Here is a 19,217-nt window from a genome sequence, read left to right as displayed (position 1 = left end):
ATCTTGCCTCATTTAGTGGATATAAATGGACCCTATCAACATTTCTTTATGATAAATCCTACCTACTATATATTTGAATTCATCCCTCCATTTATTCTCAGACCAATCTATATTTCTATATATAGAAAGAGAGCCTGATTTCTTTCTTACATTGTGTAAGTTAATTCTATCTTTAAAAGTTTATTAATGTCGCAAAAAGCTTTATTTAACTTTTTCTCCCTATCCTTTGTCAATTACTTAGTGGCACGACTGGTTCTTTTTCGTAAAAATTCACAATCAATCTCCTCCCTTAATTTGCATATTGTTCATTAATTTTTTCATGCGCTAGCTAATTTTTATTTATGCATGGCAGGCTACTAGTAAAAATGGGCAATATGAGAGTCCTTGTGCTGTCGATTGTATTGCTATTGACGATCGCGACGACGAGCACGCACAGATTTTCTAAAGCAAGAAGGGCCATGGCCGTAATGGCTGAGAACCACAAGAAAATAGGGAAGGATGGCTACGAAGAAGGTGGCAAAAATCATGTGAATGGGGATAATCACCATTACTACTCCATCCCCGATTTCCATCGGCGTGGTAACGACGATAAGGGGATACAAGCCTGGGAAGAGTCTAATTAATCGCCACAAGTTGTATTGTATCGTGTCATGTGGTGCGTGAATTTAAGCATTTTGGATTAAGCATGTATGAGTGAGAATATTAGGATGAGCGATCTCTTCGAAATTTTCTCGTGCATCAAGCTGCTGACTCTTTAATTTTAGTTCCATTGTATGATTATAACAATAAATATAATCATAAAAATATGGTTCGGTGTTTTCGCTTCAAATTTTTCTGTACTAGACTTTTTAAATTGAATTAAAATTTGGGATCTTTAAAATATACTAATTAGTTAATATTATTTTTAAAAATACTAATTATTATTGAATTATTTCTAAAAATTAAAAAAAAATCTTTAGAAAAATAAAATTTTATAAATTTGGAAGAAGTGAGGAAAATAAAATAAAATGAAATACTCAATTTGGATAAAGAAAAACACATTTATAAACTGCCTAGCAAGTCCGAACAAATATAAAATAAGAAATATATCAACAAATAATTATAAAAAATACGTGTGAAGCAGCGCTAGGTGTTCTTTTTCTTGATTAAGTTGTGTAGTGTGCATTAGTTCTTGAATTTTGATTGAAAAAGGAAGAGGAAAAGTGGAAAAAATTGAGATAAACAGAGAAGATAAATGTGAGGAATAGCTAGAATAATAAATCTTATTTCTCAAAAACTCAAAACATTATTTATTCACGTATTTTAAGTTCTAGGCCTAAGGCATGTTTGGGTGCCATATAGCAAAACTAAATAATTAAAATATTTCATTTTTTTTAAACCAAATTTCTATAAACTCAAAATCGAATCAGGTCAAATAACTTAAAAAACCGAACATTTCGGTTTTGTCGTTTTTTTTTTCTGAAAAGTAGGTATTTTGTGAGACGGTCTCACGAATCTTTATCTGTGAGACGGGTCAACATTAAGTATATTCACAATAAAAATTAATATTCTTAGCATAAAAGTAATATTTTTTCATGGATGACCCAAATAAGAGATAGATCTCACAAAATAAGACCCACGAGACCTTCTCACACAAGTTTTTATCTTTCCTGAAATTTGAACATCCTTACATATATGGTAATTTATACGAAAAATCAACATTTATTTGTAGCAACAATAATCATCAAAACAGAAGGTTTTGGTAATATTTTACTTGGTTCATTACACATTCAACACAAGACAAGATTTTACAAGAACCCATCCCATTTATTGAAAGACGATGAAAATATAATTAAATTCAAGGAACATCATTTCATCTCGTTATGTCTTGGTCTGTAGAGTTTCACTGTCCGCTTGTTCAGTTGTTGTATTGGCCTAGCATTAGTTTGCGCCTCCTGTCCAAAATTTTTTTCCCAAAAAATTAAATATGTAAAACAACTATATATATGTAAAAATTGTTAAAAACTAATTAAAAATATAATGAGATTATATTGTAAAGGCATGGGATGAGAAACTTACATCGTGAACTGCCTTGCGCATCAAATTTACCTGTTCTCTTGTTACGGTACTCACCTAAATAAAGTGAAACATAAAATTCATCAAATACCTTCTACAATTTGGAAAATAACTACACAATCTATATATATATATATATATATATATATATATATATATATATATATATACACACACACACATGTGTGTGTGTATATAGACACACACGCATACCTTTGCAATTATTGTCCATATAACATCCTCGGTGCAAGGAGGGGTCGTGAGTGAACCCAAATATCTATAATACTCTCTGCTGCCAAATTCTACAACTTTTGGATCCATAACACCTAGGCTTCTTTCGATTTCTCCGGTATGAATCATTGCATGCAGATCGCGTTCGATCTAAAAAATATAGTTAGATCAAATGATTACTTATTTAAAAAAAGATTAAGCATAACCAAAAAATCATTTTATTAGTCACAATCAATTATAGAATTGTCTTTATATATATACCAAAAATCAAAATATAAACATATTATCATCTTAAATTTCGAAATTCATGGATAATTGTATATAAAGATTTAATTATCTCACACAACTTTAGCTAATTTTGAAAATCTAAAAAAAAAAATCTTGGATAACCTAGAATATCAAGTTAAAAATTTGCCGTCTGTACAACTTGGATCTCCAAGGCTAGGTTTGAATTTGTACACAAGAATTTTGGTTAAAAAACAAATCTAAACAATCATCCAAAGCATTGAAGTTATTGTGGGAAAAAGGGTGGCGTCAGCGGCAGATTAATATGAGAAAGCAAGTTAAAGAATTTTAATATTAGTGCTCATTCCCCGACTTATGCCTATTTAATTTTATAGAAACCCGACCCAAATGAGATTGGATCCGAGTCGAATACTAGACCGATTGTCATATCTGTGTTCCTGACATATCATAATCCACATGAGAACGTCATCTTTAAAAAAAAATATAATGTTTAATCAATGTTATTTTGCTCAATACCCTTTGGAATAATTGGCAAAATAATCTTGACCAATTTTTTTTTAAATATAATAACTATGTGAACACACCAAAATACGGATTATTTTTCAGAAAGTTAGTCTGACAACCGATATTATTTTTAAAATTTTCTCTATATAATTTGTGTATACCATTGACAAGAAGGAGTCGGGTCGTCCGATTTCATACAGGATTCCGATTACAGCTATGCGATTGTCCTCGCTTTGATGTACCAAATGAGCTTCCATCTCAAACCTGTCAATTATGAACTTGACGTTGCAATTAAAAAAATTGGAGATATATGAACCCTAATCTAATTACTGTAAATAAATCACGGGTTAAAATTTAAAACACCTCCTGCCATCGAGAGTGTGTTCAGAAGGTGAGTGCCAATGAATTTCCTTCAGCTCGAATATGGTTTCCTTTATTTCGATAAAACCCGCTCTATCCCATCTTACCTGTTCTCCAAATAAAAATATTAATAACAACGACAATAATAGGTTTTTTTTGACAATTTATAGTTGTACCTTAAGCTTTAATGTTTATATATTAATGAATTTCATTAAATTTTGTATGTTACCGTCATGTCATGTCCTCTGTTGACAAGGGTGGCAGCTGAGTTTTTGTAATATCTGTGGAGTCTCCCCAAATCTGGCGCTATTTCCACTGTTTCGTTCAGTATATCAATCGGGGATTGCTTTCTCCCAGTACTGCATATTGCCCATTCTGGACGGAGGCTTCCCCAATGCGATGGCCCCTTCTCACTATTTTCGTCGTAACTAAACTCCTTTTGATCATCTAAAAGTATACGTAAATAATAAAAAAATATATAATTTCCATCACTTTATTTGGCCCCGATCGTAGTTGATGAATCGGGAAAAAATTCCCGATATACATCAAATTGTGCATGTATTGATTCGACGAACTTACCGAATTCTTGAGCTCTTGTGAAGCATGCAGATGAAAGAACAAGAATAATAAAAAAAGAATGAAAAAGAGTTTTGTGTTGGATCCACAGCTTCATTTTTCTTTTTCTTTTTCTTTTTTTTTTTTGTTTCGTGAATATCTATCAAATGCAGCATTGGCTACTTATAGGACAAATTCTATGAATATAATTAATAATAATATTCAATGAATGCGCGCATCATAGTCGGGATGGTTTATTTTTTGGAGTTTCGTGTTGAATAAATTGAAATTTAAAAGTTAGGCGTGTGGTACCTTCTTCCTTTTTTTTGGAACTGTTCTGTTCAATAATGTTGCATAACAGTTCTGGATTTAAACATTGATATAAATAAATTATTATTTTTTAAGGAAATTACATGAAAAATTGATGTCTAAGGTGGATTTATCACTTATTTTTCTTTTTTGAAAAACACAGGCTTCTCTTATTGTTAGATAAGAGGTTAATGAACCTTGAATTAATGTGTCATGAGAAGTCTTGTTCCGGAAATGTGCCAAATAAATTCTTCTTTATTAGCTCAAAGTTTGATCTAAGAGTTTATGCCCCAAAAGACACCAGAAGTTTTTGGAAAGGGGGAATACGTTGACAGGTCAGGTCTCGGTGCCCCATGCGGTGTGATGTGGTGTGGTGTCTTGACCATATTAATCTTTTTGGACAAAATTCATTAAGAAAATAATTTTTTATTTTCGAAATAGTGTCTTTTAGATCAAACAGTGTGTCCTTAGCTCGCACTTCACAGCAGCTAGGCTGTGTTCTTTGCATCCCATGTCTGAATCAATGCGTCTCATGCGCATGTTCTTTGGCGTAGAACCGTGCGTTCCCTGGTTTGTACGCGTCCCATGGCTTATGTCTTCTGGCAGAAAGGTGTGTCTTCTGGGCAGAAAAGTGTGTCCATTAGCTTATGAGATTCACTCTATAAGCAGTCCTCTGCAGACATTCGTTGTTTACTTTTTGCATCCTCATTTTGCTGCATCCGTTTTCTTTCCAAAATTTGAAAGTTCAAACATACTATTTGTTTGCTGCTATCTAGAACTTGTTGTGCTGCGTTTTTTGGATTGAGTCATTGTATCTTAGAGTCGACTACCGCCAACGTAAAGCACTAATATACGGGCAACTCAACTTGCGGACAGATGATACATCCTTGCCTCGACTTACTGTTATTCGTTGCTGCATGTTATTCAGAGTACCAACACTTATTAAGTACATATTTTTACTGTTTACCATATTACACATCGTCTTCTTTGCTTTCCTTGTCAAAGCAAATATTAAAAATTACATGCGAAACGAATATTTATATGAATACAATTAATTATTCTAGTATAAAATTTGTCCGATAAATATATTAAAAAATATAAATTTGGATTAATATAGTATTCAATTTTGTCTTTTGATGTGGATGCGGCCTCGTTCAAAATGAAAAAAATGTTTCCATAACTTTTCATTTGAAAAATGTTTGATACACGTAACTTTTTTTCTTATTCCGTCGTCATATACGATGCATGCATTTGATGGAATTGACAGCTGAACCACCATGTAATAACACTAAAACGTGAAAACATTATTGTAGCCTAAAGGGGAGTTGGTAAAATTTGAGTTGACGAATGATGATATTTCTTGACGTAGCATGCTCAATTTTTATCAGAAATATATTTTTATCTGTGTTAGGGGTCGGTGTTAGCTGCCTTCTCTCTCTGGTTTCTGTCTACTCGTTCACATCCCTTAATAGACAATGAACTTCTGACTAATATAACAAAATTTATCACCATTTGTAAATCTTTTGAACTAAGTGAAAATATTAAAGTAATGGTTGGTTTAAATTATATTATCGATTGATTTATATTTGTTTGTTGGCTTGAACATATAAAATCAAATATAGTATGGTAAAATATTATAAATAAATACTTATTACAATGAATACTAATATTTCTATTTCTTACATTAAAAATTCAAATAAAATCTTTACTACAATCAAATTTCAGGCTCCCTTAAGTTTTAAAATATTACCTTAAATTATATATAAAATAAAACCATTCTTGCAATCAACAATAAAAATTTAGAAACCAAGATAAAAGACCAAAACTTACGCTAAAAAATAAAGATATCAAGGGATAAACCATTGGAAGATGATATTTTTTTATTTATTATACTATTAGCATAAGTGACACCTTTTAAAATTATATTTTTTGTTTATAAAATCGATTATTAAATTTATGATATTCAGTTCCTTTTGCCTTTATTTTTTCATTTCTAAGTTTTGATCTATTGTATTTAGTCTATGGTAATTTAATTGATTTCTATACACATAAAATAGGTACTTTTGTGTATCTAGTCTATGGTAATTTAATTAAGTTTAGTACATAGAGTGAGCTAGTTTTTAAGATAAACTTTAATTTTTGGGGGGTTTTTTGTACGTGAATTCTTTATAATAGATTTTAGGTGTTTTCTCCTATGTTCTCTTACCATATATACACATAATTTATCTACACTGCAAGTAAGATTTCATTATCTAAAACCAAATATTAATGTTTTCCTTTGGAGTTGTGGAAATATCTCTAATAAATTATTATTTCGTAATCAATGCATTTTGAAATTAATAGTTGATCCCAGAATTAATTATTATTGGAGACCGGTCTTGTAGCCCAGTGGTCTCATTCCTGTCAGATTAGCTAGCTTCCCGAGTTCGATTCTCCGGCATGTTTTGTAAAAAAAAAAAAAAATTAATTATTAATGTACCTTTAACGTAGACTTGATTTTTAGACTGCTGATCCTATTTGGATTAATAAAATATAGTTATACATAACGTAGTATTATATGTATTTTGAAATCTTAAATATATATATATATATGGGTATTTCATGAAGAACACATAGAAACACACCATTAATAGATTAAAATGGTTGTTCCGTGGTGCTCTTGATAATAATATAGTAATAGATAACTTGGGTGTGCTTTTCTTGTAAAATAAAAATAAACGTGGATTAAAAAATGGACACTTATTTTTGAAAGATAACTTGGGTTGATGTTCTTGAATTTTTGTTTAATACTTTTAATCATATGTGAACACTTGGGGTCAAATGGATATGGTGTTTGGGATGTACAGAAGCTCAGCCAGATTCTTCAAGATGATCTCACGTACTTGGCTTAAACTATAGCTCGAGGTTCGATATTCTGTATTTGAGTAGGTCTCTTGTGAGACGATCTCACGAATCTTTATCTGTGAGACGGGTCGACCCTAACGATATTCATAATAAAAAGTAATGCTCTTAGCATAAAAAATAATATTTTTTCATAGATGACTCAAATTATAAGATATTCGTCTCACAAAATACGAACTGTGATATCGTCTCACACAAGTTTTTACTTCTGTTATTTTGGAAATTTATAAAAATATCAAGTTTTATATAAAAAAAAATTCCAAATAAATAGCGTAAATGTACAACTGCGCAGTCTGAGGTATATGGACATATGTCAACTTTATCTTAATTAAATAAATAAAACTGAGTGAAATTTGCTTTAAAAAATAAAAATCAATGCAGTGAAACGAAAAAAAAAATTAATTTCTTAGAAAATAGGAAAAGTTTTTGCCAGCTCTCATCCGGTTTTTTGCTGATTATGACAATGATTATTATTCTAATATTAAATTATTTCACGTTGCGAATCATAATTGGCATGAAATCTTGTCTCCCGATTAAAACAAATTTCGAGATTGTTCTATCAATTATTGAGGTTGCTAAATTATTTAGAGCTGGAAAACTTTGTGTAATGAAATTTGTACAGAAAGGATGTACACAATCGAACCTCGAACTCAAATACAACTAGAAAGGATGTAATTAAAAAGAGGACAAGAGCATAAACATGAAAAGCATGGAGCAAATGAAGGAGTTTCGGTTGAGAGACAAGCGCCTATCTATAGGTGCCTCAACGCTCGATGCTGTCGAGGAAGAAAAATATTAGAAACATCAGATATTGATAAATACAAATTTTGCGCTTAATTGGTGATTAGAATCCAAATGAATCACGCTAGTTTTTGACAAAATTATGCGTGGTTTTTGTTTGTTTTGTGTTTGCAGGGATATGATCAACTGTGACGTGATAATATGTTGCCGAGAGAAGGAAAAGACTAAAGAAGATAAGAATTGGAAGAATTTTGAAGAGTTTGAGCATGCCAAAATTGTGCACAAGTAGAGCAATAGTCGCTTGATCCGGCACCTCAGCGCCTGCATGCATTGAAGAAACAAGGACGAAGCACCACGGGACATGCGACTAAGTGTCGAGCACATGGCGCTTTAGCGTCTGACATTGAGACGCGACAAGAAATTGTGCAAGCAGGAGGTGCCCGTGTGCCACTCACTCAGCGCCGACACTCCTGTGCGAGAAAAAACTCTAGAATCCTGGCCTACGAGACCAGTGAATCTTTTTAAGAAGGGATATCATCAAAACTTGAGGGATGGGACGAAGAGAAGACGCTGAACACATAACACGAGCAGAAATCACGAGATCGATCAAGGGAATTGTCACGCCCCGAGACCGGGGTTAGTCGACATCGGCGTTGTTTATCAATCACACAATTAAAAACAACAAGCCTTTCGTAGCACAGTGTAAACCGAAACCAGTTTATAAATCATAACCTCCAATAAAATTGTCTTTACAATAACGAAATAAATAAGACGACAGAGTTTTAAATGCGGAAACGTAAACACTGAAATAAATTAACTTAAACTAGATTCCTTTAGCGTTCTCCATCCCCAGAACTGTTCGGACTCCTCATCCTCGAGTTCTTCTTCGGGCTTATCTGGGAAGGGTTGTAAGGGGGGTGAGTATTTTGGGAATACTCAGTAAATGGGGGAAAATCGAGCACAATAAAGACAACATGCATAAAATTTCGAACATAAAACATGAGTTCCATACGTACTTCGTAAACATGCATAATATTGACCCGACACTGCGACTCATCTACTTTCTACGGTTTACTGACGTCAGTCCCTAATTTTTACTCCTCTAAGGGGGCGAGGCCGTATAGTGGTTATGTCCCCCACCACGTAAGGGTACGTCGTGGTTGGGATTCCCACCCGTATACAGTCGACTCCTCACAGTGCATTTAAAATCGTATGACAATACAAGAAAGGAGTAGAAAGAAAATTGTACTCGACTATTTATTTTTCTTGTAAAAATCGAAAACATGTATGCATAAATTCGAGATTTTAAAGTTTAAAAATAGCCCACTTACAATGATTATTGATGGTAAAAACGTGGTGGCTAGGCTCGAAAATAGGGTCGTTTCTTGCTCCTTCTTCGGACAGACCTTCGGCTTGAATTCTTGAATGATTTTCGGGCAGAGTTTGGCTATGGGGAGGCTGCTGAATTTCGTGAACTTCAGCAAGGGTTTTCGAAATTATGGGTGTGATAATGGCTATGCCTGATGGGGTATTTATAGGGGAGGATGGTGGGTCTAAACTTGGTACTTAAATCATACCAAAATTGCTCCAAATCTCTCCATATTTGACTCCAATTTCTTGCCAATATTTCGAAAATTCTGCTTCCTATATTGTGAGATTTATATCCTGATCCAATGTCCTTGATTGATTCGAAATCTATGTGGCCAAGAGTAAGGATTTTGTGCCCAAGTTTGATGATTTATCTTCCATGTTCCTTGTATTTATCCATCTCAAATCCTAGGCATGCAATCTAGTAGGATCTCGAAATTTCTCTAGCAAATATCATGCCTCAATTCTTTGAATTTGTAGGAAATTCAAATTTTGCAAGAATCTCCTTTCTAATTTCGAAAATATGCTTGCAAGGTGTAGATTTAAATTGGCTTGACCAAGATTTCAGCATATCTTATACAAAAAATCCAATAAAAATAATTTACTTACAATTATAATTGCATGGCTAAAATCGGATCTTTACATCCCTCCCTCCTTATGAGAAGTTTCGTCCTCGAAACTTGAGCTGTCTTGGTCACCAAATAGGTAGGGATAACCTTTTCGCATCTTTTCTTCAACTTCCCAAGTTGCTTCGCGCTCAGTATGGTTGGACCACTGCACTTTGACGTAGGGAATGATACGTCGTCTGAGGACTTGTTCCTTGGTGTCCACGATCCTAATGGGGACTTCTTCGTATTTCAGTTCTTTCCCCAAGTTCCCTTCAATTATGAGTGGTTCTACCTCCAACACGTGACTCGGGTCTGGAATGTACCTTCTTAGTTGGGACACATGGAACACGTTGTGTATCCTTGACATGTTGGGTGGCAGTGCCAGCCTGCATGCTAGCGTGCCCACTTTTTCCAAGATTTCAAAGGGTCCAACATATCGAGGGTTCAATTTTCCGGCCTTGCTGAATCGGGCAACTCCTCTCATAGGCGATACTTTCACATAAGCTTTCTCGCCCACGCTGAACTCTACAGGTCTTCTTTTAAGATCTGCCCAGCTCTTCTGTCGGTCTTGAGCTGCCTTGAGCTTTTCTCGGACAATTTTAACCTTATCCACTGTCATCTGTACTAGCTCGGGTCCCACCATGGCTTTTTCTCCCACTTCATCCCAATAAAGTGGTGACCGACATTTCCTTCGATAAAGGGCTTCGTACGGAGCCATTCCGATGCTGCTGTGATAGTTGTTGTTATAAGCAAACTCAATTAAGGGTAGATGAGTGCTCCAGTTGCTACTGAATTCAAGAGCGCATGCTCGCAGCATATCCTCTAAAGTCTGTATGGTTCTCTCCGTTTGCCCATCGGTTTGAGGATGATAGGCCGTACTTAGGGTCACTTTCGTTCCCATGGCCTCTTGAAAGCTCTTCCAAAAGCGCGAGGCGAACCTCGGATCTCTATCGGATAGAATGCTCACTGGCACTCCATGCAGCCTCACAATGTTGTCCATGTACAGAGAAGCCAACTTATCGAGATTGTAGTTCATGCGGACGGGTAGGAATTGTGCGGTCTTTGTGAGTCTATCCACGATCACCCATATACCGTCGTGGCTCTGCCTAGACCTTGGCAATCCTACCACAAAATCCATGGAGATGTGTTCCCATTTCTATTCGGGAATCTCCAGAGGTTGCAGTAATCCTCCAGGTCGCTGGTGTTCTGCTTTGACCTGCTGGCATACCTGACATCTGGAGACGAATTCGGCTACATCTCTCTTCATGTCATTCCACCAGAAACTGTTCTTGAGGTCCCTGTACATTTTCGTACTGCCTGGATGGACTGAGAATTTTGACTTGTGCGCCTCTGCCATTATCTCTCGGCGAAGGTTATCACTGTCGGGCACACACAGTCTCCCTTTCATCCACAAGATTCCCTTGTCATCAATCTGATGCTCCTGAGACTTCCCTTCTCTGACCTGCTCCTTAATTTTAGTAAGTACCGGGTCTCGATCCTGGTTTAACTTGACGGTCTCCTGTAGGCATGGGTGGGCAGAGAGGGACGCTAGAGTTATCTTGCCTGGGCCCTTTCGACTTAGCGCATCAGCCACTTTGTTTGCCTTACCCGGATGGTATCTTATGGTCAAGTCATAGTCCTTCAGGAGTTCGATCCATCGCCTTTGCCTCATGTTAAGTTCTTTCTGGGCGAACAAGTACTTGAGGCTCTGATGGTCTGTGAAGATTTCACATTTAGCACCATAGAGATAGTGCCTCCAAATCTTTAAGGCGAAGACAACTGCTGCTAGCTCCAGGTCATGAGTAGGATAATTCTGCTCGTGCGGTTTCAACTGTCTTGACGCATAAGCAATCACTCTTCCTTCTTGCATGAGTATGCACCCTAGGCCGTCCTTAGAGGCGTCACTGTAAATAGTGAAATCTTTATTTTCTGCTGGCAAGATCAGCACTGGTGTGGATGCGATTTTCTCTTTCAGTGTCTGGAAACTTTTCTCGCAATCCTCACTCCAGGTGAATTTAGAATTTTTTTGTGTGAGCTTCGTCAGTGGCACAGCTATCGAGGAGAACCCTTCGACGAATTTTCGGTAATACCCTGCCAATCCCAGGAAGCTTCTGATATCGGTGGCGTTCTTCGGTCTCGGCCACTCTGTAATCGCCTCTACTTTCCTTGGATCCACTGACACTCCTGTTCTCGAGATCACGTGTCCTAGAAATGACACACTTCTCAGCCGGAATTCACACTTGCTAAACTTAGCATAGAGCTTATTCTCTCTTAAGATTTGCAGAGCAAGGTGAAGGTGCTCTTCGTGGCTCGCCTCGTCAGGAGAATAGACGAGAATATCATCGATGAATACCACTATGAACTGATCCAGGAATGGCTTGAACACTCTGTTCATAAGGTCCATGAATGCTGCTGGTGCGTTGGTCAGACCAAAGGGCATCACTGTGAATTCATAGTGCCCGTATCTGGTTCGAAAGGCTGTCTTGGGAATGTCTTCAGCCCTGACCTTCAATTGGTGATATCATGTCCTGAGATCCAGTTTAGAAAAGACGGCGGCTCCTTTAAGCTGATCGAACAGATCTTCTATCCGAGGTAGAGGGTACCTGTTCTTGATTGTGATCTTGTTCAATTCACTGTAGTGGATGCATAATCTCATACTTCCGTCTTTCTTCTTTACGAAGAGTACTGGAGCTCCCCATGGGGACACACTTGGTCGAATCTGCCTTTTATCTAGCAATTCCTGGAGTTGTTCATTTAACTCCTTGAGTTCGGCCGGTGCCATTCTGTACGGTGCCTTAGAGATTGGGGCCGCACCAGGAACCAGGTTGATTTCAAACTCCACTTCGCGGTCCGGGACCGTCCCTGAGAGTTCTTCTGGGAAAACATCTGGAAAATCTCTCACTACCGGGATGTCCTCCAGTTTCAGCTCGACTTCTTCTTTTGCCTCACTGACCATTGCTAGGTAGATGTCTTCTCCGGATTTCATGGCTTTCCAAGCTTGAGCTGCGGAAAGTAGCAACTTCCGTTCCTTGGATTTACCATGAAACACAACTTCCTTCTGCTCTGTGGTTATGAGTTTAACTCTCTTCCCTTTACAATCTACTATTGCACTGTTTCTTGCCAACCAATCCATTCCTAAGATTACGTCGAAATCGACCATGATCAACTGTATCAAGTCGGCGCTAAAAGTCTGATCACTAATACTGATTTTACAGTCTCTGAAAATCTCGTCGGTTTCGACGGCTCTATTAGTAGGTGTGGCTATTCGGAGGGGTTCAGTTAGTTTATCAGGCTTATCTCCTAACTTCTTAGCAAACCTCTTAGACATAAAGGAATGTGTAGCACCGCAGTCAAATAATGCATAGGCAGGTACTGATTGAATTAGAATGGTACCTGACACTACTTCAGTTGCGTCGTCAGCCTCTTCCTGAGTCATGGCAAAGATCCTAGCATTGGGTTTGTCCTCCATTGGTTTACTAGGGCCTGCTCCCGTATTTGGCCCAGTTCCTCTATTTGGCCCTGCTGGTTGGTTGCGGCGGTAGGACATTCTGCAATTCGGTGTCCCGCTTTCCCACATCCAAAGCATACACCGCTGGCCCTTCGGCATTCCCCGGAGTGCTTGAAGCCACATGTTGAGCATGGCTTGAGTCCTTGATAGTTAGTAGCGGGGGATTGCCCGGAGGGAGGTCCACCTGACTGATTGGGCCTCTTGAACACTGGTCTCCCTAGAGAAGGCTGGCTGTTAAGGGGTCGCTTGTTCCTATTTTCCCCTTCTCTTCGACGAATATCAGCATCGGCTCGGATAGCCGCACCCATCAAATCTGAAAATTTGGCAGGTTGGTAGACCGCTAGAGCTGACTGGATCCTACTGTTCAATCCTTTGTTAAAGCGGTGCAATTTCAGAACTTCGTCTGCCATGATTGCTGGAGCATAAGACCCGAGGGCATTGAACTGAGAGGTGTATTCCACCACTGACATGTCTGGAGCCTGAATGAAATTTTCAAATTCACTTAGCTTCTGCATTCTGACTTCTGCCGGGTAATACTGTTTCAGAAATGTTTCTCGGAAGATACGCCATGTGATTGGCCCAGCAGCGGTCATGGCTGACGAGACTGCTTCCCACCATTTAGCTGCCTTGTCTTCCAGGAAGGGCACTATCACGTCCACTTTTAGTGCATCCGGGACTTCCAACAGTCTCAACTGAGTTTCTACACTCTTTAGCCAACTCTGGCTAACTTCAGGATCAGTTGCGCCACTGAAAGTTGGACACCTGTTTTTGCGTAGTGACTCATAATGAAACTTGACACCATGCTGTGGTGGAGGTGGGGACTGTTGATTAGCATTCGGGTTCACTAACCCCTGAAGTGTCGTCGCCACGATCGTGGCTATAGCCATTAGGTCTGCTTGATTGAGATTGAACTGAGGTGGAGGCCCGTTGCCTTCTTCATTAGTGTTGTTGTTGTTGTTGTTGTTGTTAGCATAACGGGGGTTGCGGTTCTGTCTCAGTGGTCTACCGGCCATTTCCTACAAGTTAAACGCTTCTAAGAATTTGTTGTACAAATCGACAAGATTGAATAGATAAGTTATGCTGGAACAACTGAGTAAATAAACAAACATAACTTGAATATAGATGCACGACTGAGATAAATAATAATCATATTTTATTAATTTTCGAATTTAAAGAAACAACTGAATGAACAAAGCGTACTGAATAGAAATAAGTCATGCTGACTGAAAATAAAATAGCAACAATGGAAGGATAAACTCCTAGTAATAAGGAAAGGTAACTAAGGAAATCTAATCGTCTATCTCTCCATCTCCTATGGCAGCTATAGGCTCATCTATCTCAACAGGTGCTTCTTCTTCCGGCTCCTCCTCCGGCTCTTCCTCTTGCAGTATCTCCACCATGTGGGTGAGTTGGGCATTCTCTGTAGTAAGCTGAGCATTCTCTGCATTGAGCTGGGCCACCTGCGCCTTCCACTCCTGAACGTCTGCCTCTGCCTCGTCCAATAGATCTACGGTACACTGGTGGCGCAGTTCGTACCCCTTCATGTTTTCCTTGATCTTGTTCTTCAGTGCTTCACCATGTTGAGTCAGCTGGTAGTTCACCTTGGCAATGCAGCTTATACTGAAATAAATTAACTTAAACTAGATTCCTTTAGCGTTCACCATCCCCAGAACTGTTTGGACTCCTCATCCTCGAGTTCTTCTTCGGGCTTATCTGGGAAGGGTTGTAAGAGGGGTGAGTATATTGGGAATACTCAGTAAATGGGGGAAAATCGAGCACAATAAAGACAACATGCATAAAATTTCGAACATAAAACATGAGTTCCATATGTACTTCGTAAACATGCATAATATTGACCCGACACTGCGACTCATCTACTTTCTACGGTTTACTGACGTCAGTCCCTAATTTTTATTCCTCTAAGGGGGCGAGGCCGTATAGCGGTTATGTCCCCCACCGCGTAAGGGTACGTCGTGGTTGGGATTCCCACCCGTATACAGTCGACTCCTCACAGTGCATTTAAAATCGTATGACAATACAAGAAAGGAGTAGAAAGAAAATTGTACTCGACTATTTATTTTTCTTGTAAAAATCGAAAACATGTATGCATAAATTCGAGATTTTAAAGTTTAAAAATAGCCCACTTACAATGATTATTGATGGTAAAAACGTGGTGGCTAGGCTCGAAAATAGGGTCGTTTCTTGCTCCTTCTTCGGACAGACCTTCGGCTTGAATTCTTGAATGATTTTCGGGCAGAGTTTGGCTATGGGGAGGCTGCTGAATTTCGTGAACTTCAGCAAGGGATTTCGAAATTATGGGTGTGATAATGGCTATGCCTGATGGGGTATTTATAGGGGAGGATGGTGGGTCTAAACTTGGTACTTAAATCATACCAAAATTTGCTCCAAATCTCTCCATATTTGACTCCAATTTCTTGCCAATATTTCGAAAATTCTGCTTCCTTTATTGTGAGATTTATATCCTGATCCAATGTCCTTGATTGATTCGAAATCTATGTGGCCAAGAGTAAGGATTTTGTGCCCAAGTTTGATGATTTATCTTCCATGTTCCTTGTATTTATCCATCTCAAATCCTAGGCATGCAATCTAGTAGGATCTCGAAATTTCTCTAGCAAATATCATGCCTCAATTCTTTGAATTTGTAGGATATTCAAATTTTGCAAGAATCTCCTTTCTAATTTCGAAAATATGCTTGCAAGGTGTAGATTTAAATTGGCTTGACCAAGATTTCAGCATATCTTATACAAAAAATCCAATAAAAATAATTTCCTTACAATTATAATGGCATGGCTAAAATCGGATCTTTACAGGAATCACACGAGAAAGAATTGGAGAGCAAAGAACTTGGAAGTTGGAACAAAGACGAAGACGTAGTCACGTAGAATCCGGGGATGGAGAAGCAACTTTGGCTTCGTCACTGTCGTTCTTTTCTTCTTAAATTCTTATATTAATGTTTAAATTTACAAACATACCTTGATTTTATTTCTTTTGCAAGATGAACTGATTTTTTATGGTGTGGACTGTGGAATGACGTAGTTTGATTTTAAACGGTGTTTACAACTCATTTATTTACATGATATAATTCTTATATGTGTTTTTTTTATATTTAATGCCTCCAATTTACTGATCATAAAGTAATTGATATAATTATCACAATTTATCACTTGAGAGAGGTGATTAAGGTTAATAACACAAAAAATACAATGTTGGGTATTTATATCATTAGGAAGGCATATAACTCCGTCGGAGCATAGATAAGAACGAACATTTACATACATCATCATTTAAGTTTACATTTTTAAATTCAATCGGAAGTAAATGACGTGTAAACTAAGTGAAAATAAATCTCTAGATATTCTCTCTCATCAATTTGCATTAATTGTATGTGCTTGCGGTTTACTTGTTCTTAGTTAATTGATATAAAAAAAAAACAAACAAACAAACCATTACTGAATTCTATATAAATTCCGGATTATTTTTGTAGAACAGGTTTCTGAAAAGCTTGGTCTGGAAGGTGATGGGCTACAACAGGATGAAGCCCAATAACCATGAGGGAGGAAGGAGCTGGGCCAAACAATATTAGTAAGAAAGAAAAGTCCATAAACAAAAAGAAAGAAACAGGTATTGCGGGTAAGGGGTAACAGATAAAAAGAAAAAAGGGGGGGATTTTGGTTGGTCTTCTGCTTCGGCTTCAAGTTCAACAAGAAGAACAAGCTTCCAGAAAGAAAGCACAGACAGAAATCTGGTGAAACAATTAAACACAGAAGGAGAGGAATATACCGAGGTGCTCAAGGAGAAGGAGATTCAAGGGAATAAGCTTGATCAAATCTTGTAATACTTCTGTTGTGCCTAAAATTAATTTTTTTAGAGAAGCCCAAAAGAGAAGCCCAAGAGATAAAGCCTATCAGAGTTGCAGTTGACCCAGTGAAAGAAAGTTGCGGCCGGTTACCTCCATTACCCAATATGGAAGACGTGGAGTAATCGTGGAGTGCGGTTGAAACTTCTCGTGGAGTGTGACAAAGGCAGATGGAGGAATCAGAAAGGGCCCCCCGACAAATCAACACAAAAATACACAGCAAAGTTTCTGCAGAATTCCATCAATTCTACGTTTGTTTATTTCAATTTCCAGCAGCCAAGTATTTGAATTTTTATGTATTCCTTCGACTTTCTTGTAAAATGTGGATCAAATTTCATAACAACATATTTAAGTTTGATGTTGTTCATGGATTCCCTGCATAATTTCTTTATTTCCACAGTTTATGCGTTTAGTTTGGAGCCATTTCGAAGGAGTTAGAACTTACGACCGAATCGAGATTCACAACGCTTGGTAAACGAAGTCAGATTAATTCACATTTGGCACGAACACGTGCCTGGCACGCCCGCAAATTTTCGTGACAAACAAGTTGGCACGCCCAGTGGGACCAAATGCCTCCAAAGCGTACTGAGAAGAATGAGGGAATTCCTCCATCACAGGGGAAAGTTCATCGCTCACAGGAAGAAGAAACTGATGCAGATAGAAGAACTGTTGAAAGACTTGTTCACCAGTTCGAGGAAGAGACTATGAAGGAAGGAATTGCTATTTCTGGTAGTGATGGACCTTCACTGAACTTTATGTTGGCCATGGAGAAAAACATCCGCAGTGATCTCAGAGAAATAACCCAAACTTTCGCTACTGTTATGATGGAATTTGTGGCGGAAGTGAAGGAATGGAGGAAGTCTGCAAAAGGAGAGGCTGTTACACCAGAAAATGTTGAACTTCAAGAAACTGACGTTAAATTGCTAAAAGATCAAGGCCAAGGATCAGGGGTTTCTCAAGCAGGTGAAAGTCGCCGCTTGGGGGAAGCACCGATTCTTGAATCTACCAAGGAAGGAAGATATACTCATCCACACAAAAAGGACGAGGAGTTGGGGTTGAAATACCAAAATTACAGTAACGGTAAACAAGTAGCAGGGAATATGTCCGCTGTCACTTCTCCTAGCAAGCATCCAGAGATGTATGGTGATGGGGAAATGCATGGGTGTTCAGTTCCAGGTTCGGGGAATAACACTCGGGGGGCAAATTATTCCCCGCACCCATTGCGAAAAACTCCAGTCTTGGACTCCGAGGCTGTACATGATGTTATTCAAGAGTTGTATGGCCCGGGAGTGAGGCCATTCAACCGACCAGAGTTTCATAAGCCATACCCCGATGTTGTTGATCGTGAAAATCCTTACCCACGAGGATATCACATTTCAGACTTTACTTTATACTCGGGGGAAGACCGTCAATCTAACGTAGAACATGTGGCGTGGTTTACAATACAGTGTGGGGAACTAGCAAATTTGGATAATTTTTCCAACTACAAGTTACGTTTGTTTCCCAATTCATTGAATAGTACTGTTTTTATTTGGTATGCCACACTGCCTCGGAAAATGATGTTTGAGGTAAAGGAGAACAAGACAGAAACTTTTCATGGAAAATGCCGCTGTCACAGTGGAGATGATATATATTATAGTGGGAGGAATATGAGGTACAGTAGGGGATCCATGGCCAAAAGGCCGGAGAACCAGCACCTCGGCAAAGTTTCATTTCATGGGTCAATGAATGGCGAGGGAATAAGTGACCGACAGTCATTCCAGAAGCTAATACAGAGGCCACCACCTCTAGACACCGATAATAGATATGAAAGAAAATCTCGTTTTGTTATTCCTCCCAGAGCAATCCCCAATGGTGTATGGAAATGGGTGGAGCATCCAAAGTTCCCAAAACCGCTTTCTCGAACCCAAAAACGCCGTTTGTTGAGGGAAAAAGCTGTTGAGCGCAGATCTAA

The 19,217-nt window shown here is 38.0% G+C and overlaps 2 protein-coding genes across 2 annotated transcripts; both read right to left on the bottom strand.

Annotated features, from left to right (window-relative positions):
* Positions 1 to 1,681: 1,681 nt before the first annotated feature.
* Positions 1,682 to 4,159, bottom strand: LOC140809435 (alpha carbonic anhydrase 7-like). Its single transcript, XM_073167056.1, has 7 exons — positions 3,976 to 4,159; positions 3,626 to 3,843; positions 3,400 to 3,503; positions 3,198 to 3,300; positions 2,269 to 2,436; positions 2,059 to 2,112; positions 1,682 to 1,934 (listed from the first exon to the last, which is right to left on the bottom strand). Exons 1-7 carry the CDS (start codon positions 4,067 to 4,069, stop codon positions 1,848 to 1,850), a joined length of 828 nt encoding a protein of 275 aa, XP_073023157.1. The 5' UTR covers positions 4,070 to 4,159; the 3' UTR covers positions 1,682 to 1,847.
* Positions 4,160 to 12,399: 8,240 nt separating this feature from the next.
* On the bottom strand, positions 12,400 to 13,314 carry LOC140810441 (uncharacterized). Its single transcript, XM_073168298.1, has one exon. It carries the CDS (start codon positions 13,312 to 13,314, stop codon positions 12,400 to 12,402), a length of 915 nt encoding a protein of 304 aa, XP_073024399.1.
* Between the last annotated feature and the right edge of the window lie 5,903 nt (positions 13,315 to 19,217).

Source organism: Primulina eburnea, chromosome 13, assembly GCF_022965805.1.
Source record: "Primulina eburnea isolate SZY01 chromosome 13, ASM2296580v1, whole genome shotgun sequence".
Taxonomy (NCBI): domain Eukaryota; kingdom Viridiplantae; phylum Streptophyta; class Magnoliopsida; order Lamiales; family Gesneriaceae; genus Primulina; species Primulina eburnea.
This window is presented reverse-complemented; position numbering and strand designations above follow the sequence as displayed.